The 24,703-nt window shown below is 34.1% G+C and overlaps 5 protein-coding genes across 11 annotated transcripts; 3 read left to right on the forward strand and 2 right to left on the reverse strand.

The window, feature by feature from the left end:
• Positions 1–64: 64 nt before the first annotated feature.
• LOC108966963 lies at positions 65–1,375 on the forward strand. Of its 2 annotated transcripts, none has more exons than XM_018930142.1 (2): positions 65–217; positions 284–1,375. In XM_018930142.1, the coding sequence occupies exons 1-2, from the start codon at positions 175–177 to the stop codon at positions 1,228–1,230; spliced, it is 990 nt and encodes a 329-aa protein (XP_018785687.1). In that variant the 5' UTR covers positions 65–174; the 3' UTR covers positions 1,231–1,375. The 2 variants fall into 2 exon arrangements, with proteins under 2 accessions (XP_018785687.1, XP_018785688.1); XM_018930143.1 differs by having other exon boundaries at positions 65–199.
• A 208-nt stretch (positions 1,376–1,583) lies between these two features.
• Positions 1,584–6,317, reverse strand: LOC108966962 (solute carrier family 52, riboflavin transporter, member 3-A). 5 transcript variants are annotated; one of them, XM_018930138.1, is made up of 7 exons: positions 6,069–6,317; positions 5,738–5,978; positions 5,371–5,684; positions 3,222–3,346; positions 2,806–3,160; positions 2,044–2,719; positions 1,584–1,987 (listed from the first exon to the last, which is right to left on the reverse strand). In XM_018930138.1, exons 3-7 carry the CDS (start codon positions 5,643–5,645, stop codon positions 1,787–1,789), a joined length of 1,632 nt encoding a protein of 543 aa, XP_018785683.1. In that variant the 5' UTR covers positions 5,646–5,684; positions 5,738–5,978; positions 6,069–6,317; the 3' UTR covers positions 1,584–1,786. The 5 variants fall into 5 exon arrangements, with proteins under 5 accessions (XP_018785683.1, XP_018785682.1, XP_018785684.1 ...); XM_018930137.1 differs by having other exon boundaries at positions 5,759–6,317; XM_018930139.1 differs by having other exon boundaries at positions 5,371–5,667; positions 5,738–6,317.
• Positions 6,318–6,549: 232 nt separating this feature from the next.
• On the reverse strand, positions 6,550–8,363 carry LOC108966908 (ferrochelatase, mitochondrial). The gene is made up of 6 exons (XM_018930055.1): positions 8,208–8,363; positions 7,673–8,069; positions 7,516–7,617; positions 7,139–7,460; positions 6,951–7,067; positions 6,550–6,893 (listed from the first exon to the last, which is right to left on the reverse strand). Exons 1-6 carry the CDS (start codon positions 8,233–8,235, stop codon positions 6,696–6,698), a joined length of 1,164 nt encoding a protein of 387 aa, XP_018785600.1. The 5' UTR covers positions 8,236–8,363; the 3' UTR covers positions 6,550–6,695.
• Positions 8,364–12,300: 3,937 nt separating this feature from the next.
• Positions 12,301–15,666, forward strand: LOC108966892 (organic cation transporter-like protein). 2 transcript variants are annotated; one of them, XM_018930030.1, is made up of 2 exons: positions 12,301–13,326; positions 13,394–15,666. In XM_018930030.1, exon 2 carries the CDS (start codon positions 13,417–13,419, stop codon positions 15,121–15,123), a length of 1,707 nt encoding a protein of 568 aa, XP_018785575.1. In that variant the 5' UTR covers positions 12,301–13,326; positions 13,394–13,416; the 3' UTR covers positions 15,124–15,666. The 2 variants fall into 2 exon arrangements, with proteins under 2 accessions (XP_018785575.1, XP_018785574.1); XM_018930029.1 differs by having other exon boundaries at positions 12,301–15,666.
• A 4,203-nt stretch (positions 15,667–19,869) lies between these two features.
• Positions 19,870–23,517, forward strand: LOC108966893 (organic cation transporter protein-like). Its single transcript, XM_018930031.1, has one exon. It carries the CDS (start codon positions 21,117–21,119, stop codon positions 22,824–22,826), a length of 1,710 nt encoding a protein of 569 aa, XP_018785576.1. The 5' UTR covers positions 19,870–21,116; the 3' UTR covers positions 22,827–23,517.
• The last annotated feature ends 1,186 nt before the right edge of the window (positions 23,518–24,703 follow it).

Raw genomic sequence — 24,703 nt, forward strand, 5'->3', positions numbered from 1 at the left:
AAAACAACTAATTGGTTTTTAATACCGTATTTACATTTTTGATCTAAGATGCATATCAAAAAAATATCAAATTTAAATTTGAACCAAAAATAATTGCATTGAAACAAGAAAACTTGAAACTTTATTAATCATTCGGTTAAACTACTCTAAATTTTATATTGTGTACTTTAAACCATGGATAACGTTAAAATGCCTTTTCGTAAGATTTTAATTATATGTATCGTAACTTAAATAGTTTATTAACTTATTAATTGAAAAGTAAAGCATATTTAAAAAATTGCAGTACCCGAAGAAACACTCAAAACACAGCGTGTTGAAGTTTACTTAAATGATCTAAAGGACCGATTAAAGGAGCTGCGTGTTCAACATGACGAAGTTATTCAGAATTCAGTAGATATAATTAAAGAGATAGACGAAGTATCGTCCGGTCTGTTGTTGCCACAAAACAGTGGTATTAATTCCAGCGATAATGTTACCAAAATCAAAAAACTCATTAAAGAATTCGAATCCGCAAGAGAGTCAAATTCAACAAAGACACCAGTATCTATTGAAAGCAAGGTAGACATTCGTAAAATTTTGCAGAATTTCGAAAAACTTAATGAGAGCCATGTACTAAAAGAAAGTCTCGTGCTTTTTAAGCGCGCAAAAGAATCTCTCGAGAAAATCGATGTTTATCTTGGTACTCATTTAGAAAATGTTATTAGTCAATCGGTGAACGCTAGCAAAGGGAACATTAATCCTCTGACATCCGCAGTAACGACCAAAAATGTAGAATTTGAAAAAGATTGTGGACAGTCGTCGACTTTTCCCCAACGTAACTCAGATAACGTGAATAATATTGTTCTTAATGACGATAATAAAGTAAGGGATTGTTCCTTGAAATCAACCAATTCTGGATCAAATACGATTACATTAGCTGGCGCTAAAAGCCAAATCTCTACCAATAGCAACTCTGACTTTAACCATCGAATAAACATGTTTAGCAATGACAAGGTAAATAGCTGTGATAAAAATATAACACCATCATGCTACGCTTCCTGCTGCAGCAGTGTCACTAGCATGGATGTCTACCAATCCGCAGAAAATTTTTGTATAGCTAAAATGTGTGGCAATGAAAGTAGTTGTGTAAACTCACTTGAGACGGGCTATGAGGGTGACAATGATGACAGTGAGTACGACTTGTTTGCACTAAAGCGAAAGAAAAACAAAATTTCGTCTGCAAATCAGTAGTGAGCTGTTTTAGTTTAAATTGTTAAGCACTGTAAATTAACGTTATAAATCATGGCTCTTCAAAAATGAAAAGTGATTAAAAATTGTAATATATATTAAATTTTAAAATAAGTTCGAAGAATGGAATAAAAAAGGTTTGACTTAACTATGGATATTAATAATTAAAAAAAGGGAGGTATTTCAAAAAGGTATGGTTAATACTAATACATTTTTTAAATAATCTATAGATTGACCAAATTAATAACTTACGTGAAAAAAGAGCTGTAAACCTTAATTTTAAAGACAAATTTTGATAACCATCTATATTTTGAGAGTTCAAAGTATTCAAAGTATTATTTCGTTCAAAAACGCAATTGTGGGTTTATATAATTTTTATTGTGTAAATGCACTTTTTCATATTTTTTACCTAACTTCTTAATGTATTTACTGTTTGTTCATAAAAAACATTTAAAGTAATGTCAACAAACAATTACATTATATTCAAAAAAGTTGTACTTCTTTCCTAGTTTGGAGGTAAGTACATTTCCTGCCATGTATATATAGTTTTTGTCTTTTATCAGCATTCACTAGCCGTTGGTTCTTGAAAACTATTAGTAAAATTAATTAAAATAAATATTAGCACCGAACCTAATAAAGCACCAATTTGAGTTAGACCACCAGTCCACACCAATGACCTACCACCCTGCGCACGCATTATCGACGAAATAGACAACTTGGTATAGCTTACTAAACCGATCAGCAGGGTCCATGTTATAATCTATAAGAAGAAAATATAGAAACGAAAAACTATATATATATGCTTTTGTAACATACCACTAAAGTCGATCCAATGGCTGTGTCATGTAACGGTGGTAATGGACTCATACAAGCTGTAATGAAAACGTAGGCAGTTAAAACGGCGCATAAGCTGCACAGCACATATATAGGTCGCAACGATGTATGTGGCAAAAAAATTGCCAAGAAACACGCCACAGGGTTAGCAATCACACTTAATGTTACCGACAGGTGGTACGCTGAGCTTCCATATGGCAAACTTGAGTAGGATTGTATAGAATTAAACATGCCATTGGCCATGAATGATAAACAACCAATGAGCAGCAATAGCACAACATATTCTATTGAAGAAATATGTGTTGATTTCTCCTGATCCTCTGATGCATCGTTAGTTACAGCACCTATAGTATTTGTTGCGTTTTTCTCTTCATATTTATAACTGTTACCAAAATCGATTTGACCTGCAGCATATTCACGTTTGGCCAATTTAAGGCGATCGAGCAATGTAAACGCAATTACACTGCATAAAAATGTAACGAATATAAAAAGGAAATAATCCGTTGGACTAAAACGTGCAGGTGTATTCACTTTCTCAAATATCTCTTCACCAGATGTAGTAGTGTTTACCAAGATGCATTCAGCGTCGCCACCTATTCCTTGTATAAGTGATACAATACTTGGCAACAATCCACTTAATCCCTCTCCAACGAAATATCTAATAATGAAAAATATATACATAAGTATTTAAATATACAATAAGTATAGAAACATATATACATAGGGTTGTTAAATGGAACTTACGTTACTAAGTACATTTCTTTAAAACGTCCCATATAGGGCATGAAAAGTACGGAACTCGTGCATGCAGTAAGCGCGGATACAAAAGTAAGTATATACAAAGCTAAGCTCCGCTCTTCACCAAATATCATTACAGTTTTATCGTAAAAGAAGCTGGTGAATAAAGCTGACAATGTGCCAAGCGACAACAGTATATAAATAAAAAGCGCATCGCTTATCCTTTTCTTTGAGAAATGTTGTATTAAAGTGTATGTGATTGGGCCTATATTGCCAATTTGCACAGCAACACTAAGGTACGATGCTAAACTCCAACTTTCCGGAGCTTCCTTAACAAGCAAGGGCACTTGAATAAAGGTACCTTAAGAAAACGAAAGAATTAATTTATGATTACTTATACTCTATAATCTTAAAATAGTTACCGTTTACACCTAACCATGTGCCGATACCAAAAAATATGGCCAACAAATCTACTATAAAGTTTCGATTCTTTGCAATGTTCGTCATCCTCCCCAGAACTCTTTTTCGCTTAGGTATTTGGTTGTTTCTGAAATAAAGTTAAAAAAAAAGTTTTCACAGCCAATTTAATAACTAATTACGCAAAACCAGTGCTAACAGCCAGCCCTGGGCATAGGAAATATTTGTAAAGTGTTGAGATGGATTTTTATACATGCATTGGCGTAGGTTTCTAGTACGTAGTTCATTATTTATACTTAATTTTGTGGAAATCATCAGTCAAATAACTTGTTTCAAATGTCAATAAAAAGCTTTGTAGCTGAAATAAAAGCATACGCGTTTTCTAATAAGTAATTGGGTATTTCGGGCACATTATTAGGAATAGATATGTTACAATTTAATACATATGTATGTACACACAATTATCACCATTAATAAGCGAATGCTAATGAAGTGTTTTCTTCGGAATTGTTAATTTTCTCTTTAAACTGAATAAAATCACGAGATCTTTTCGATTTCCATAACAGATCATCATAAAAACAATGCATAAAAAGAGGAATGGATCAAATAAATAAGTTTTAAAATACATACATACGTCACATAATAAAAAGAATAATCATAATTGTGTGTTTGCAAACAATCACGCTTCACTCTATCAAAGAACCATAAATTGTTAAGGCTAGCAAGTCTGAATGTGCCATAAACATACTTGATTAGGCAGTCGATAAAGGCCGATTTTATATATATACCCTGAACAAGGTACATTAACTTTACCACGAAGTTTGTAACTCCCAGCAGACAACGTCGGAGACAATGTAACATCTATGTACATATCTATATATATCATGTTCGTTTGTCTGTCCGTCTAAAACATTAGCTTTTGAGATATCGATCTGAACCTTTGCGCGCATTTTCATTTGTCGCAACCCTCGATATCGGTCATTAACTCCCGTGTCGATCAAAATCAAGTATTTATATGAATTTTTATTTCACAATGTACATAGCTTCATGAAATTTGGTATATAATGTTGGGACAGCAAGCGATACTGTTACTGTTTACTGTTTTTGAAATGAGTCATCTTTTTTTAATTTTTTTTATTTTATATTATTTTTTAAATAAAAAAGTTGAATGAATTAAAAATAGTAAAACCGATTTATTTATTTATCAGTTTATTTACTCAAAAAATACTTAAATATTGAAAATTAATTATAATTTGTAATAAAAAACTTGACAATAAAATTAGTGCCTTAATTATTTTCTTCTGACATAAAAATTAAATAATTGATAAAATTATAATTTGTAATAAAAAACTTGACAATAAAATTAGTGCCTTAATTATTTTCTTCTGACATAAAAATTAAATAATTGATAAAATTATAATTTGTAATAAAAAACTTGACAATAAAATTAGTGCCTTAATTATTTTCTTCTGACATAAAAATTAAATAATTGATAAAATTATAATTTGTAATAAAAAACTTGACAATAAAATTAGTGCCTTAATTATTTTCTTCTGACATAAAAATTAAATAATTGATAAAATACCAGTTTTCATTTAGTTATTGTTATGTCCCTAGAAATACTTTATAAAGCAAACTGATTTTATGGCAAAAAAATGTGAAAAGTTATGTAAATAGGTTCACGTTGCACCGAGTGTATATATATGTAATTATAGTATATGTATTCATTTAAATAGTATAGTTAATGAGTAGTCGGCATAATGTGATACGTAGCAAGCTCATATTTCCACATCAACTCTTTTGAATTCTGTAATTGTATACTTGTCAACTTAAGCAAAAAAATATATATACTTGTATGTAAATAATAATAAAAAAATCCACACAAAATTACTTTATATAACACAAAAAAGAAATATTAACAGATTAATTCTTAATTTGTCATTACTTTTTATTCATAAATAACAAGTTCAAAGAGATTTTGTTTTAAACATAAACAAGTTGGAAATGTTGAGAGCAACTAACTGGGTCAAATACAGCTACATTAATGTTTGTTCCTATAAAATGGATATTTTTTTTACCAAAATTATTGTAACTTTACTATAATAAATTGGTTTACAATAAAAAAAATCCATAAAATATCAGAAATGCGCTTACCTGTTCAGGAAGTAGTTGTTGTCTAAGTCGTGACCACCCGTTAATCGAGAAACTGTCAACCGCTCCGATTGCGATGTTAGGCATACTGAAATAGCCGCCTCTTCCCCAAAACTCACCAGCGAGCTTTCAATTTCATCCTCATTTTCATATTGCTTTTGTATATGTGTTACCGAGGCTAATGGCTGTTTTTGTTGTTCAGGTTGCAGGTAATCATTGGGCATATCACTCCAACGTTGTTTATAAGGCAATTTACCGGTAACGTTATGGTCGCACATATTAAAGCAATTACAGCCGCAACTGCAAGAGTTCTTTACCTGATTATAAAAAATAATAAAAACAAATCTTATCTGCATTAGTATATACATACGTAAAAATTTACTCTCTTAACTGAAAATTGGCTGAAGCTGCAAACGGTTCTCTTTGTGACTGAATGTTTATGTTTGAACTATAAGATTAGATATTACTTTTTGCGATTATATTTGTATGAACTTTTCATATAGGAACCGAACAATGTAGGTTATTTAAACTCAGTTCGTTGATCTGTACTGATGTAAGCGGTCACACAGCAGATGCTCCTCAATAGCACGGCACAGCACCAATGATGTAACCTTTGAATGTAAGCCAAGTAGAGGTAAATACGTTTATACGCGTATGCACGATTTCTGATAACGCTGCAGAAACAATTCTTATAATCTTACTATATTTTTTATATATCACAATCAATTTAAAAAACAATCGCTTTATTTCTGATAGCACTTGCTTTGGTCGTCTTGGCTATACAATTAAATCACTTAATTTAACATCTTTTCGATTTAAAACCTTAATGAATGTAAGTGTATGTATGCATGTGTATGTAAATGATTCCCATTGGATGGCGCATTTAATTTGTTTAGATTTGAGAAATGTCGTTCTCACAATGAGTTGTTAAATTGAATTATTACACACCGCGAAGAAAATTATAAACAAAACTCAGCTGTTACAAAAATTATATCTTTTTCACTATCTTTTCAATTCACAATGATACGCGGAGTGTAGTTGCACGACGTTAGATGTCGCAATCTATTTCCCTTCAACCAGGAAACGCTGTCGAATGAGTTCTAGCTGGGCGCCGATTTGGCCTTTTGTATCTTACAAAATTACACCAAAACAACAACAAAACCAAATAAAACATTCTTATTTTTACGGGCTAATTCCTTTAATATTTAAAAACTCAGCAATAACAAAGGATTTAAAATAACGATACTTTATATAAACCTTTCAACCAGTATTTTGTGACACTTCTTAATGAACGGATATGCACTTTGAAATTAGTTAGAAGGATGTTATTAATGAGTACAGACCTCACTGTACCAATTTTTGCTATCTTTACAACGTGGATTAACACACATTGGACAACGCATCAAAAACTTTGGATTCACAGCTTGGCCATTTTTGAGATGATCCGCCACAATTGAACTCAATGCCTCAATGAATAACGGGTGATCATTGGGTGCGGCTGCACGTCTTATTTCCTCCACACCCACCTATAAAGGAATACATTCCAATTTTTATCACCTTTGGCATTTTTTACAACTTTGTACCTCATTAGCCAATTCATCGCAATACTCTATGTCGAGTTCATGCAATGTTTCTATGTGCTCATTTACAAATGCAATTGGTACCAGGACGAAATTTTTACGTCCCTGCTTTACATATGCCTAAAATAAAAAGTAAAAGTAAATAATTTTTCCGTTAATTATGTTTAAGCAATAATTTGAAACGATTTTACCTTTATAGTGTCATCAGTAGCGGGTGCAAGCCACGGCAATGGTCCTACTTTCGATTGCCACGCTAGAGTATAGGGGTTGGTATTTCCCAATTCTTTCATTACTAAGTGCACGCTGGCGCCTACTTCAGAAGGGTAGGGATCACCTCTGTTAACCGCTTTTAAAGGTAGGGAATGGGCTGTGAATAGTATAACGACGTCTTTACGTTTTGCCTCACCAAATTTATTTAACTCTTCTCGTATACGTTCAGCAAAAGTTTTAATTAGCAAGGGATGAGTCGACCAGCGATCAATTATACTGAATTTTATATTTTTTGGAAGGGAACTAGAAATCAAATACATTATGTTTCAAATTAAAGAAGCAATCACAGAGTACAAACTGTTGTCGATAATGCGAAAAAATCGAATTAAAGCTTGAACCAGAAGTTGCGCAGCTATATTGGGGATACTGGGAAAAGAACACGACTCTTTCGGGGCCATCGCTGAAAAGAAAAAAGGTATTTAGAAACTTTTAAATAATATATCTTGTGTTTATACTTTTCAATGTGCTGTAAAGTGTCCTCAGTGAGTGGATTAACATATCGAAAGCCCACATAATGTTTATGAGGAGCACTTTCAGGGCATTTTCGATCAAGTTCGTTGCACATTAATTGGCCTTGCAGATCTGTCCATTTGAGTATGGGTGATCCACCGCCAATTTCTTTATACTTTTTTTGTACTTCTTTCGTTCGTCTTTGAGCAATCCAAGGACCTAGCCGACTTTGCACTGGCAGTTGAATCATATCTCGATCTGTCATAATTCTCAAGAGGTAATCATGTACTTGATCTGTATGTTGAGGACCACCCATATTTAGCATAAGTATTGCAGTTTTTGGTTTAACAATCGTGGAGTTAAACCGCAACGATACAGAAGTACCAACCGTTTTTAAAGCACCTGGGAATGTAATGGAAATTAGGAATATTCATTCTAAATTATTTATTTTTCACTGTAAACAGGCAAATGTACAACTTCTATAAAAAGTTCTATTCTTGTGCAACATTTTTCGCAGGTTTATACATACAATTTACTTACTTGACAACAAACTACTTCGGTGTAACATGTTTTCACTATTTTTTAATCTTTAATTAAGTAAATAGTAAGTATTTTAAGATTTACCGGACAAATATATTTTTATTATTTTACAATGAAAGGCAAATATTGCTATTTTCCTTTTCTGCTTCTTCTTCCCAGAAATGACAATCCAAATGGAAATTTGATGTTGCCAGATGTATAAAAATAATTGGGGAAAGTTTGAGTCGGTAAATCTTATCTCTTATTTTGTTGCAGTTATAAAAGTTTTTCAAAACCATTTTTTATTACAAAAACTTATCAACACGTTATTTTTAAAACTGCTTCATAACATAACTCATAACATAAAACTTCTTGTTTTATTATTGAAAATTTGAAAAACAGCTGTCAGTGTTGCTTTTTTTTCATTTACAGTCTAGTCTCTATTTGAGACTACTTTGTATTCAATAAAGAGAGAGAGCGTTAGATTCAAAATATTGCCTTAAATTTGAAACCTGGTAGTTAGCAGGTCACAAAACTAAAATTAACTCTTACTTGCCATTTTAAATATATTGAATAGAGATCATCATAGTTATTAATCGATTGTAGTTTTTTATATTTTGTAAGCAACTCAAACATGAAAAGGTTGTTGATAATTATGTTTTTTGATTACGGTATAGAAAATCTCAAATGAACAATACTGAAATGTAATAGATTCTGTGACTGCCACTCACAGAATAGCAAAAATGTCTTAAGTCTCAAAAATTGTCTCTAACCTAAAATCTCAAATTTAGAGAATTGAGACTGTATAACAGTACAGAATGGCACGATAATACTGGACATTTTTAACAATGTTGCCAACAAAAATGCAAATAACTCTCTAAAATTTTGAGGATTAAATGGAAGTTAACAACGGAGTTATCTTCACTATCTCCTGAATTAATCCGGATTAACTGCATTAACCGCTTTTTGAGTCGTTCTGGTACACCAACTTTGTCGAATTTTATTTGGTGGATACATAGCGCTCAGACTCCTTGTAGTGATAAATGATAACATACACATATAAGGTACCAAAGAATAAAATCGATAGAAAAGGTATGCAATTGTATTTCCAATGTTAATTGATGGAGGTTGCCTTATAATACCAACTGCCCTCTGCTCTATCAGTTATGACAAGTCTCTTCCAAAAGAAACTAAGTTCTCCGGCTTGTTTTCAATCAACATAACTTTTCTAATTAACGATGATAACAATTGAATTGATTTGATGGCAATTGAATCGAATTCTTACTGTATATGTAATAATATTGATGTGATCGTTTAAGTATTGGTGACGAATAAGCTTTACTCTGAATTATTGATGTCTGATCCATTAAGACTAGTTAGAACACGAATATCTCAACATTTTGTAGGTTTAGCTGAATAGACGCATAAGCTATTGACTACCTGAATTTAAATAAAGTATTATGAATTCATTTATTTATGTATATTTCAATGCCGATTTAGATGATCACATAGCATCCCTCTAAAATAATTTACTGTGACTATTAAATGCGCTTACTCAATTGATATATTATTTATTAAAAAAATTTTAACAAATATAATGGTGGTTGTTAATGGTGTAACATTATACAATATGTTAAGCAATTCACACCTAAACTTACTAAAACTGCTTTAATGTAGGCCGATACTGATTTTCGAGAGTGTGAAAATCCCAATATTCGTTATATGGGACTGCAATTTTAGAAATTAATTTACTACGAGTTCCTTAAATTGTATAATATTGTATATATTGGTTTTTTAATATTGTAATCAATTATCAATTCCCAGCACAAAAACGCAGGTGAGGTTCAATATGGTGTCGTGTTTTAAATAGGAGTTTTTGTGTTTCTTTAAACTCGTTTTAAGCATTATATTCAAATTAATTTTAAATTGCAATGGGATTTCAAATTTATAAATTATAACATTTATCAAATAATGCCTGAAATAACTCCAGTGGTCTAGTTTACCAACTGCAGTTATCCAATTTTATCAAAATCACACTCACTTTTCACGGTCTTATATACCATTCGTAAAAATGAATTTTATGGCTCTGATTTATAGCTCTTTCTGCGTTTGGAAAACGCATTTACGTTAATTTATTATCTACATCTATTATCCTGCATCTATCTTGAATACTTGTATAACTAGTATATTCATGGGAAATTATTGCCCTATAATATTACTAAAATTTATTCTTATAGCCCTAATGATCATTACATACATACATCTACTACGATTGCAAAGCCTACATTCTTGAAGTGGAAGCTGTTTAATTTAATTATTCGTAATTCCTAAAATTGTTCTTCCAGTTGAATATTCATCGAATTTGTTTTGATTTGTAGCGCAATGCAATATATTAGGCTTAAAGCGTGTAACACTCAATTGATTTATGATTTTTTCGATTGTTATTATAATTATTTATTTCTAATGATTTACATAATGATATTAATACATTTATTGTTATTATTTATTGCGGTAGATTTGAGTTACTGAACAATATATTACGTTGATTGAGAAAGCTAATGTGTGAAAAACTAATTATTCAAAAAGAGCCGCTTTTATACTATATGTACATAAATTTGTTTTTTTTACACTCTGAACAAAGTATATACATATGTACATACATATAGCTTAACACGAAGTTTGTAACATCCAGAAGGAAACGTCGGAGACGCTATAAAATATATACATATGTATGTATGTATGTACATGATCAGCATGACTGCCTGAGTCGATTTAGCCATGTCCATCAATGTGTCCGTCCGTCTGTCTGTTGAAATATCTATCTGACATTTTGGACACGCCCTTTTATTCCCAAGAAACTGATATAACAAATTCAAGCTTGAATTGTATTATAGATTCGGTGCGACCAAAGTTAAAGTTTTTTCGTGCTAAATGCTCTTGTCGCACACATTTCATATTTCCCCAAAAGATTTAATGTGAATTAGATCGGATTAAAAACAAAAACCGCAAAAATTGCGTATACCGCAAAGATTCGTAGAATCCTTTATGTTATGAATCAAGTCAATGCTAGAATCGTACCAAAACACTTAAGTCTTTTGCACAAACGACGTTTACAATGTAACTGAGGGTCCTACATTCAACAAACGTATCATTATTGGTGACGAGGTGTTAGTTTATGAACATGACGTCGCAACTGTCTGGCAATCTAGCGAATGGCGCGCCAAAAATGAGTGGAAACCGAAAAATCAAAGTTGACTGAGGTCACTGAAAGCCATCCCAGTCGACGCTTATAACAAGTGTATTGAATTTGACATGCTTGTATTAGCTCCGTAGCCTACTTTGAAGGTGATAACAAGAGTTTGTATTGTGAAAATTTTGTATTTTGTTTATTAGTCTGGGACAAATTTAATCAGATGCTATACACATATTCACCTTTGAAAGTACATATGTACGATGTACATACATATCAAAATTTATACATGAATATGTACATATGTGCATACATTTGATATGAAATATGTATGTATATGAAAAAATTTCAGGGTGGTTTTAGCCTTTGAGTTTCACTCTACATAACTACGGGTGCTTATCACATTTACTCAAATAGTTAGAACTCCATTTCACATTTTTTTATGCAATCTTGAGTTATACTCGGTAAAATATGTTGCTCTCAGCGTGATTTATAAAGTACCGGTATATGTGTGCCATATGTATATATTGGAAAAATAAAGTTTTCCGAAGCATTCCACATACGAATTTAACATTTACCTAAATTACTTATTCGATATCAAACGAAAGCGTAGTCTGCTCATAGCCAGCCGGTGCTGCTTGTAAACAGATACAATAAGTACTCGAAGTTACGGATCGTATAAACGTACATACTTACGTACTATATCTAACATATTTGAGTGCAGAACTTAATGTAGTGTTAAACTTAATGCGGCATGTGCTCGTCGTTCTATCGGCAGCGTTTACGTTCATTTGTTAAATGTAAGTAGAAATTGTATATGTACGAAGCTTTTTTATCTACATTCGGACACATGTATTTACATATACATATATTATAATATGAATAACCGTTCTACGCCAACTCGAAAACCAACGAACGTTCAGTCAGTCGCATTTTTGAGTTCTAACCACGCAGATCTCTTGGCAAAACACCCGCATAATAAAAAACTTCGGAAATTACACACTCCATATTTAAAACAGCAAATTAACACTATTTTAATAAAAGACAAAAAGAGTTTAGTATTTTGGCTATATTGAGCGGCGTAGTGGTTATTTTTAACAATATTTTAATAGAATTTTATGTGTAAACGATACTTATGAATGTACATACATAGTATATTTGAATTTCGTCGCATTTGTACAGTTATAGTATGAACAAGCTGATGAAAGCACAGTGCGAAGTACACAAGTGACGCATGAAGTCGTAAAAATATTCAATTAACATACATATATAAATATGTATATACACCAACAGAAACGAAAATAAAAACAGTAAACAAATACTTAGCTAGTTGCTCAACTAGTTGTATTTCGCTATCAGCCGTATCAGCGAATTCTATTCACATTTACCGCTTTAACAAAATTAATTCACGTTAAAATTATCTGCGAAATCGCTATTGGAAACGGACCGCACGTGAATATTTGGTATTGCCCATTGAGCCGAACGTTCTTAGCCGGTCAGCGCATACCCGCCGCGCTGCGAGTACAACATACATATGTACATACATATGTATGAATGTTTTTCAAATGCCGGGAGCATATACGGATAAGAGAGTATGCGAACTTGTTTATGAATAAGCATCATTTTGCATCGGTACATACCGAAAATAAGGTGATTCGTCTGCATAGCGTCGCACGCTCAGCAGTTCGCTAGTGACGACGTGGTTGTTGCGCCACTTTCCGGAGAGGGTAATAACTACAAACGTGCATTTTGAGTGTTGAGAGTAAGCTGTACGCAATACAAATCGTAAAGAGCACGGGTAGTGATTTCATAAGTAATTTGTATCTTTAACCAATAAGACGAAGTCTCGTTCGCAGTTATTCAAACTAAACAATAAAGCCAGTATCCGCAAATCAACAGCAGCCGCAAAGCTTTCGCACATAAACAGTTGCAAAAATGGGTTACGATGAGGTGCTTGTGCCCTTGGGAGATTTCGGCAAATATCAACGTCTTATTTTCTTTTTACTCTGTCTTACAGCTATCTCTTGTGCCTTTCATAAAATGTCACGCACATTTATTTTTGCTAAACCGAACTTCCGCTGTCAACTTCCTTTTGAGCACGAAGCGAATGACACTCATCTTAACGCCAGTAAAACGAACGATTTCAAATTGCCGGCTCACCTGTGGCATTTGGTTTATCCCGCTGATACAGCTGATCCGAAAATAGGACGTTATGAGGCTTGTAGCTACTTTAATATTGAAAATAAATACTATGAGTTGTTGGGAAGCAGTATGCAGACATATAATGACTCGCTGTTGCATCAAAATATTACATTGAGTAATAAAACATTGCCTTGTAACGGCTATATTTATGATCGGTCCAAGATTAGTAACAGCGCCGTCACAGAATGGAATATGATTTGCGATCAAAGTTTCTTGGTAGCCACGAGCGATGCGATATTTATGTTTGGCGTTTTAGTTGGTAGTATTGGCTTCGGGCAGTTATCGGATAAATGTGGCCGAAAGCCAGTCTTCTTTGTCTCGTTGCTGATTCAGGTGTCGTTTGGCATACTGGCCGGTATTGCACCGGACTATCTTACCTATATAATGGTACGCTTCATAATTGGTGCCACAACTTCGGGAGTGTTCCTTGTTGCTTATGTCATTGCTATGGAGATGGTGGGTCCGAAGAAACGTTTATATGCCGGCATATTCTTGATGATGTTCTTCTCCGTGGGTTTTATGCTTACAGCGGTATTTGCCTACTTTATAAATGAATGGCGGACATTACAAATAGCCATTTCATTACCGGGTCTTTTATTTCTCGGCTATTATTGGATTATACCAGAGTCCACTCGTTGGCTAATTTCGAATAATCGTAAAGAAGCCGCGATCACCAACATTCAGAAAGCCGCTCGTTTCAACAAAGTGCACTTAGACGAGGCTGAAATTAATCGATTACTAAGCGATGAGGAAAACGTCGAAAACTTGAAAACCAAAGAAACACAAGAGAACACTGCTGCGACCTCTAACAGAGCAGTATCCGTTTTCGATCTACTACGTTATCCGAATTTACGTCGAAAAACGTTGTTAATTTTTTTCGATTGGTTTGTGAATAGCGGTACTTATTACGGACTTTCGTGGAACACAAACTCTTTGGGTGATAATATGCTGTTGAATTTTGTGATTTCCGGCGCAGTTGAAATTCCTGCCTTCACTTTCTTGCTTTTCACGCTCAATCGTTGGGGACGACGCACCATTCTCTGCGGCTGTATGTTGGTTGCCGGATCCGCGCTGCTGCTCACCATTGTCGTGCCGAAAGAATTGAATTGGCTGATAATTGTGCTGGCAATGATGGGCAAACTCGCTATCACCGCTTCTTATGGCACCGTTTATATCTTCTCAGCTGAGCAATTCCCCACAGTAGTGAGAAATGTGGGCTTAGGCGCGTCTTCAATGATGGCACGCATTGGCGGCATTTTAGCGCCCTTCATCAATATGCTGAGCAATGTATGGCGTCCGTTGCCGCTCATCATTTTCGGAAGCGCTGCATTCATCGGTGGACTACTGTCGTTGCTGCTGCCTGAGACACACAACAAGCCGACGCTGGAGACTATAGAGGAGGGTGAAAATTTTGGTAGAAGGGTGGATACAAGGGTCGAGCGATCTAATAAAGACATATTCATTGTGGATAACATGGAAAATGTGCCTTTGAACAGTAATGGAAATCATCCTGACAAAATACAAATTAAAAAAATGACTAGTTGAATAATTCAAGTTGTATCACCAAGTTTTAGTTTAAACAATTTGATTTCATTTTGCGCTTAGCAGTATGTAAAAATCCAAGTATTTATAATAATAATTTCGTAAAAGTTTCGTTCTAAAATATGTTCTTCTTATATATTAGTTTGGAAACCATTATTGCCCACAATATATTCAAAATTTCAACTTTTATACATTCTGCGTTGTCTTTTTATATTATCTAACTAAACTTCCGGAGGTTTCAACAAAGTATGTTATATATGTATATATTTATTTATACTATCGTACTAGTTATCACATTTTTCACATTCATCAAAAAGAATTTAAAGTATTCTACTGCTTTCAAAAATTACCCAGCTGCATAACATATTACTTAAATGTCGTAAGCTAGTCGTATATTAAACACTTATTAGTGCATATACATATGTATATGTATGTATTGCGGTATACTCTGTCTACTTAATATTACCAAATTGTGATGAGTTATAATTACGAATTCTACAAACTAGAAACAATAATCAATATTATTTTCTGAATTATTAATTTAAAATGGACAATTATACATGTACTATATAAATAAAAATCGATAAATATATATAAATAAATACTTCGTAGATCTCAAAAATATGACTTTTATATTGATTCATGCAGAAAGGAAGTACAATTTTCAAAGAAATTGTTCAGAACGGCCATATACGAGTATGTAGCTGTCATATAAACTGATCGATGAAAATCAAGTTAAAGATCTTTTTATATGCTATTATGCTATAAGAAATGCATCTGTGTATCATAATTCTGTCATCAGTAAAATTCTTTATACCTATGAAAGTACATTCCATACCATTATGTATGATACTCGATTTCTTTTGCATGGCCACCACAGGTCCGCTTGCAGAAGTCCAGCCGCTGAATCCTATTTTCGACGATTTTCAAGCAAAAAATCAGTGGGTGGCTTGTGGCGCCGTCCTGTTGTAACCACATAATGCCCGAGTCCATATCATCCAATTCGGGCCAAAGCGGTACCGATTCCTATTCACAGTAACGCGCCGGTCTCGATCACCACGGAAGAAGAACGGCTCAATGACGCCGGCGGCCCATAAACCGAACCAAAACGTAATTTTTTCTGGATACAATGCTGACTGATGGAGTACGTATGGATTACTAACTGACCAATAACGCATATTTTGCTTATTGACGAAGCCATTCAGCCAACAATGAACGACGACCATAAATTGGACGTTGCGCTCTTAAAGTTGAAATTTTAATAATTTCGACTAGTTATTGGATCGTATATGCTTCCATGATGAAATGGCAAACCTTATTGAAGAGAAATGTCAAAAAAGCGTGAAAAAGTATGATTTTTTTATTTAAAATTATTTTTTTTTGCACTTTGGAAATGTGAATAAAATACTCATAAACAAATCCAGGAGGATCCAGGACTGCTGCTTCCTTCATGTGACCACGTTATTAAATTCAACTTCAAAAGGAAAAATCTTTGTGTTCATTCTTAAGCAATTGTTAATCGCCAACTCATATTTATTTTTCAATCTATAGAAAATTTACTTTTTTGTGAAGAAAGCTGCAATGAAAGACTTTGGCAGTTAATTTGAATTGAGATTTATTTTCATATCTATTTCTGCTGGAGAGTTGACATAAAGCAATAAGGAATTTCGTTCATTGGGCTACTATTGTACATAAATATGAAAGTATATGTGTACGTATAGTAGATATGTACATATGTATGTATACTTAAGTGACTGTCAAATGGATGTGCTTCTTAATGAAAATGTGTGCAAACAATCAAGACCATCAATTAAGTTGATGGCTACGCAAGAAGCGAAAGTCGTTTATATTCTCATTCTTACATACATATATATGCCAAAATTTTAAAATTTATTAATAAAATATGTTGCTTTTCTTGACACGTGCTACTCTTTTTGACATTGTAAACAACCAAATATTACTTTACTCAAACTTTATTTGACAAACTGTCTAGATTTCCATGATACATTCTTTAGTTACACTTGACTAAGGCAAACGTTTAGCACAATGCCTTTGAATATATGTGAATAATAATTATTTTAAATAGTAGATAACGTGCACTGACACATTGCATAGCGATATATACATATGTACATATATACACTTATATAGTATAACTATATAAATATTCATGGGCATAATTTGCAGCATCCGCCTGTTTTCATTAATTAAATATTCAACAACAAAATATGTGCATTATCATAGTTGAGCGTGATTGTGACTGTACGTGAGTATATATGTACATATGCATGTATGGCGTTGTTGTTTCTTGTTTCGAGTTCAATTTGCATTAAATATCGATTCTTTAAATTTTTTGTAACATCTTTTGAACAGCTTTGAGAGACTTTAGATGACACTTGCAACATTTACTAGCAAAACATTGAGATCCAAGAAATATATTTAAGTACTCATATTGATAATAAATCGAGGGTGAATCAATTGGTTTTGTTCGAACGGCTATTGAGGATTAAGTCTATATGTACATATATGTATGTTTGTTCAATCATTTGCTTATAATTAATTTCATTTAAATTTGTTGTTTAAACGACGTAATGATGGAAAATAGGCCACCAATTAAAGAAATAAAAATAACATATTTGTTGTATTTGTACTGTCCCTTTTGATTTTCCTACATAGCGTCAACGCCGAGTTTTACGTGGAATAGACTCAAACGAAGGGTCATTCGGGTCCGACAAGACACCGCAGCCGATTGGAAGTTGCACCACGACAATGCCCCGGTTCCCATCGCCGTTCTTGTGAACAGCTACATAACTAAGGGCGATATACCAATGCTTCCGCAGCCGCCCTACATCGCAGATCTGGTCCCCTGGACTTTTTTGTTTCCTTGCCTGAAAAGGCTAATAAAAGGATTGTGAGAGAGGCTGCAACGACGCCGAAGTAATCTATTTTGAAAGTTTTTATAAAATTGTAGTCGACTCAGTCCTATTACTTCCCGAACAAACCCTGTATTTGAGGAAACTGTTCAATTCGTGTTAATCAAAACAAATTTTTTTTCTTTGACAACTTGGATTTGTTGTTATTTCTAATGATTACACCATTAACCATATTTTGTTATCATAATTGCCATTTAGTGGCAAATAGAATAAATTTATTTTATTTCAAACATTTTGATTTTATTTATGTTAAGGGGTTAGATGGGTTTCCTCGGGGTAAAAAACAGTATTTTTCAAAAAATGTTTTCTCTTAGAAGTTCTGAAAATTTTGGAAAAAATACTTTAAACTTGGTCAATGCGACGCCATTGCTAGTGACCCCTCGAAAAAAAATTCGTGTTGGAAGGATAACTTCTTACAGGATCATCTAAAGTGCGTTGAAATCGTAACTTAGAACTTGGACGAAGGAAAAAAACTGAAAATTGGATTTTTGGCAGAAATTTTTACAAAAAAAAAAAATAAAAATTTCACTGAAATTTTTGCGACATTTTTCATTCATATCGAAAAAAATGCTTCGTCCAATTCTTTAAGAATTGTATCTCAAAGATGTAAAGTTTCATGAAGAAGAGTATTTCTCGAGAAATCCTGTCAACCAACTTCAAAAGCACAGTTTCGAGAAAAAACACATTTGAAGACGGCGCACTTAGCCCAACTAACCTCCCGCGATCAATATTTCAAGGTTGTATTTCCGAAACTATTACTCGGATAAACTTGAAAATTTATGACAATATTTTAGAAGTGTTGTAGAACTTAATAAGACAATAAAAAAATCGACTTTTTGAAACCCGAACACCTATGTTACTTCTTAATATTTGAGTAAATCAATCTTTATAAATCACTCGAAATGTGAGTTCATAGTTTTTCTTACCTAGATAGGATATTAAATATGACTTTAGTTGAAAAAATCCACCCTTAAAGTGCTCTCTTTGGAACTACTCAATATAAGTATAGACTGAACTATATTTGCACGTATAACTAGGTATGTACATATGTAAGTATTAGAGTGCCTGCAATGGAAAAACTCCACAATCAGCTGTTTTATCTAGCAAGTCACTAAGTTTGCTTAGTAGTTCTCTGTTTATATGGATTTGAAGACCATGCTAGTGACTGAGTGAGATTACTTATAAATACTATAGTAGTGTATATCGTATTTAGCTAGATAGATGAGTGAGTAAGTTTAGAGCTTTGTAAGCACAGAGTTGAAGTGTGTGCTAGGCATTTGACAGCAACCTCGCTCATTTGGTTTGCCTGCCACAACTGCCGCCTTTTTTTCAAATAATGTAACTACCAGTTGACGCTCTTGTACGTTTTATGATAAAGTGGGATTTTTTCAGTTGCAAAAATTAAAATTTTTAATACCCTCAACTATACTTGACTATGAACTTACTAAAAAGTTGTACGCGAAATATATACGTATGTACATACATATATATACTCGTGTGTGTTTGCTTTCGCATTCAGCATAGTCTGACTAATAGCATTAGCTAAACTTCAAAATATCGATTTTTCAGTTTTTATAATACGACAATTTTGTTAAACAAACCGTTACTGAACGATATTGACGCTTCCACATAATTATTATTACAGATTATTAACTATTTTTGGGATTTCATGCAGGGTATTTTGATTTCGGTGTAACTGAATAAATCTGACGTTCCGTTGTTTGTTTGATTTTTGATTGAATGAGAAATAAATACTGTGGTCAATGAAGCAATTTTGAGTAGATCGCTGCCAGTTGTTTGTTGGTGTTGAGCGAATGAGAGCATTTAGCGTCGCTTTGTGAATTAAAAATCTACAACTGAGCAATATAGATTTTTTTTTGCGAATACTCAGTGTAGATGTTTGTATTTGTATGACTTTGTGGCTATTATTTTAATGACGGCATCAGATGGCAATTGGAGATACGCTTCAAGCATTTGCTGTTAGTCGTCTATTGGTAAAGATCGTGAACGGTTTAACTCGGATCGTTTCGTGAACTGTAGGTCGCGCGCGCGAAAAAATACACTCAAACAATCGAAACCCTGCACCTTATAAACATAATACTTAGTAGCCGGGGCTTTTGTGTGGTATCCACATAAACGCAGACGCCAAATAATTACAAATATTGAAATATTAATTGATTATGAAAAACAAGTGCCTGTACAGTTGTGATTAATTTATTGCAAAATATTTGAATACTTACATACAAGTACCCTTAAGTGAGCACTCATGAGTCTTCTGAAAGGCATAGACTTTGAACGTGTCAGTAGGTGACGTATACGCAACGTGTGATAACCATAAACGCGTGCATATACACATGTTTGTATACATGCGCTACGTATAAAAGTACTTTGCAGATATAAAGTCAGCGGCGTCATTATCAAATACAAGGGAAAACTAATTACTTTACAGTTATATCGAAAAACCTTCTTGACACACATAGATACATACATATGTATGCTTATGGCAGTGCATAAACTTTCGACTGTGACAAAAAAGACAACAAATTAACCAAAAGCTGTATCAGCAAAATAACAAAGTTTATTGCCATAGCTGCGGCAGCACATCATGCCACCAACGGAAACCACAAATTAAAGTCATAGTCTAATATTCGCTTTACCAGTACAACAAATTCTAGCAAAGAATTCAAAGAGTATTCAATCTAACACTAATTTTGACGTATACCGCAGACGGTGAAGTGGAGAGGTTGATTAGCTTCTAGCTTGTGCGATATTCTAGTGAACTTGGTAACAATTTGTCAGAGTCGTCAGGCACATTTAAGCCAAGCGAACTTTCTGAAGGTCTTTCACACAAAGCGAACATACGATTTGCTCTTTTGGCGCCCATGCGGACACGCACACTGCAGTAAAACACACGTATACATACAACTAGATATAATTAACAAAGCAAGGAATTGAGTTCTTTTGGTGGATGGTTAAATTTTTCGGCTGCTACCTGCTCGCAGTTTGTAAAGATAAAATATTTACGCAAAATTCACCTATTTCTTCTTTAAAACAGACATCAAAATGAGTTATGATGACGTCATCAATTATTTGGGCGATTTCGGCAAATATCAGAAACAAATTTATTTTTTGCTCTGCCTGCCGGCGATTTCATGCGCTTTCCACAAGTTAGCTGGCGTATTCCTTTTAGCGCGCCCAGAATTTCGTTGCCTACTGCCGTTTGAGAATCCGTTAAATGCAACATATGACTCTTTTCCGCCCGAACATTGGAATCTGACTTATCCTATAGACCCACTAACCGGTCAATTTCAGCGGTGCGAATATTATAATACTGACTATAGAACGGACTATTTGGAGACGGCTACCACGCCGGCGACAGCCAATGGCACTATCAAATGCAGCCACTATGTCTACGATCGTTCAAGGTACGAGAATAGCGCGGTCACCGAGTGGGATATGGTGTGTGCACGTGGCTTACTGACTGCCACAAGTGACAGCCTATTTATGCTTGGCGTGTTGCTAGGCAGTATTATATTTGGACAAATGTCGGATAAGTATGGACGCAAACCAATTTTCTTTGCTTCTCTGGTTATACAAGTTATCTTCGGCGTACTGGCTGCTATTGCTCCCGAGTACTTTACCTATACCATATCACGCATGGTTGTGGGCGCCACAACGTCCGGTGTCTTTTTGGTTGCCTATGTCATCGCTATGGAAATGGTGGGCTCGACTTATCGACTTTTCGCCGGCGTCACTGTACAAATGTTCTTTTCACTTGGTTTCATTTTAACAGCCGGTTTTGCATATTTCATACACGATTGGCGTTGGCTGCAAATAGCGCTCAGTTTGCCTGGTCTATTATTCATGTGCTATCATTGGGTCATACCGGAATCGGCCAGATGGTTACTCTCTAAAGGTCGGAAAGAAGAGGCGATTGTTGTTATTGAGAAGGCGGCACGCATAAATCGTGTAACCATACCCAGTGAGCTGTATGACAATCTAATCGATGAAGCAGCTGAGCGTGAGAAAAAAGATGATATTTTGTCTGAAGGCGCAGATGAAAAGGCACCCACCGTATTCGATCTGCTGAGATATCCGAATTTGCGTAAGAAAACACTGGTCATACTCTTTGATTGGTTTGTGAACAGTGGCGTGTACTACGGGCTATCGTGGAACACGAATAATCTTGGTGGCAATGTTTTGTTTAATTTCATGATTTCTGGTGCAGTTGAAATTCCCGGCTACACATTCCTCCTATTTACGCTAAATCGTTGGGGTCGCCGCACAATACTTTGCAGTTGTATGCTGGTCGCTGGCGGTGCTCTGTTGCTGACTATAATTGTACCGGCAAACAATAATTGGCTCATAATATTATTTGCCATGATTGGCAAATTGGCTATTACCGCATCGTATGGCACTATATATATTTTCTCAGCGGAACAATTTCCTACAGTGGTGCGCAACGTGGGTCTAGGCGCATCGTCAATGGTGGCACGTGTTGGCGGCATCTTGGCGCCATATTTAAATTTATTGGGTGAAATATGGCGTCCTCTGCCTTTAATCGTGTGTGGCTTCTTGGCATTCTTTGCTGGTCTCCTGTCTTTAATGCTGCCCGAGACGCTTAATAAACCAATGCCTGAAACAATTGCCGACGCCGAACAGTTCGGAAAACGTACGCGCAATACTGAGTTCGGCGAAGCTGGCGGTGAGGAGTTAGCAAGGATTGTTACACCCGAGGAGAAAAATTACGTTGCGAATGGAAAGTCTGCATGATAATATTGTCTATGTTTGTTAAGGGAATTTATATCAATACGAGTATACCGTTATCTTAATATGGAAGTTTCTTAAATGATACAACATATTAATTCAAAGCGAATTATTATTTTAAGAAAAAAGTTAAATAATTTAATCAAACGATAATGCATGCACAAACCGCACTTTGGAATTTTTCAACTTAAGGTAACGGTATACAAACATTTATCATTAGGATTACTATTGTATAACTCTGGAAAACTTTCAAAATTACCAAAGAATTTTTATATTTAAATTTGCATAGTGAGAATTCCTAACTACTACATTACTTTACATCAATTAGTAATTACATTAATGTTAATTTAATATTGCTGCTCTCCAAAATAAAAATTTATCTCTAAAAATATACATTTTAATAAAGACATACTATAAGAATTATGTTATCACTTACAAACTATGTGAGTAACATTTATTGCAACTAACCACAATATTACGTGCGCTCTCAAAGCGACAGTTGAACCTCCACAACTCGTACTTCTATAACTCGAAGTTCTATACTCGTATAAAATTGTTGAATTGGCAACAGAAGTAAAATTTTATATAAATTTCCTTCCATAACTCGAAGTTTTTTTTGTAATATGCTCGTTGGTGTTAGCTGTTCAACTGTATTTCTATAAATGGTACGTATGTACATGTATATGTATGTATGTATGCCTTCGCACATACAATTTGTTGCACTTGCATTTATTATTCTTAATTGGATTAGAACACTCACAAGTATAAAATATTTACTATCTTATATAAATTTATTCGATTACCAGAATATTACGACACATATTAATACAATTATGTGAAATTTGCATTTAAAAATAAATGAATCCTACATAATTATTATATAAAAAAACAATATACTCGAACTTTTGCAAGTATGTGTTTTTACTCTCCGAGATCTAAAGTATCTCTAATACTGTTTGGGTCGTATGCAATCAGTTCAGCAGAATCTTTTTCTTTTCAAAACGAATGCGCCCAGCTTTTCGATATTTTGACTAGATGCACTGATTTATAAAAAAATTGTTATCTTGGATCATTCACTAAGTAAATTCGTTTGATAACAACAGCTGATCTTATTGAATGTTTTCGCAGCCAAGTCCACACTTCACCGCTTTACCATCATATGTTTGAAAAGCTGATATAATAAGACCTTTGAAATGGTTTTTGCTTGTTGCCCTATTGAAAATGGAAGATCGAAAACATCATTTTTAGCAAATTTTACCTCTACTCTATTAGCATCAAAATGGTAAAAAAGGAGTTCAAATAAAATCAAAGAAAATGATGTGTTGATTGCCAATGATGAAATTGGTTTGAAAAATTTCGTTCCGATAATTTCGATCTTGAGGATGCGTCACGTCCCGTCCTGGAAGGCCTCTTGAAGCCGATAAGGATAAAATAACGTGGCTGGTCGATGCAAATCGTCGAAAAACAACTTGAGAAATTTCGACCATTCACAAGAACATAAAACGTGTAGGATTCGTTTCGAAGCTTGACATATGAGTTCCTCATGTTCTTACAGATCGAGATTTGCTTCACCGCATTAACGACTGCAATTTGCTTATAAAACACCAAAGAAGTGTTCCTTTTTTGAAGCGAATTGTAATTGGCGACAAGCGCAAGAGAGCAGGGTCTAAAAGAGATAAACCAGCTCAAACCCTTTAGCTGGCGAATAGTAACCAAAAAAAAAGGTTGTATCTGCTTGGTGGGATTTTAAAGATGCCTTTTATTTGGAGCTTTTGTGATCAGCTGGACAAATTGATGCACTCAAACAGAAGAGGCCAGAATTGATCAAAAGAAAAGGTGTAGTGTTCGAGTATGATTCACCAAAAGCTTTTGCTACTTCAATC

Source organism: Bactrocera latifrons, unplaced genomic scaffold, assembly GCF_001853355.1.
Source record: "Bactrocera latifrons isolate USDA-ARS-PBARC rearing strain unplaced genomic scaffold, ASM185335v1 scaffold_171, whole genome shotgun sequence".
NCBI classification, from domain to species: Eukaryota; Metazoa; Arthropoda; class Insecta; order Diptera; family Tephritidae; genus Bactrocera; species Bactrocera latifrons.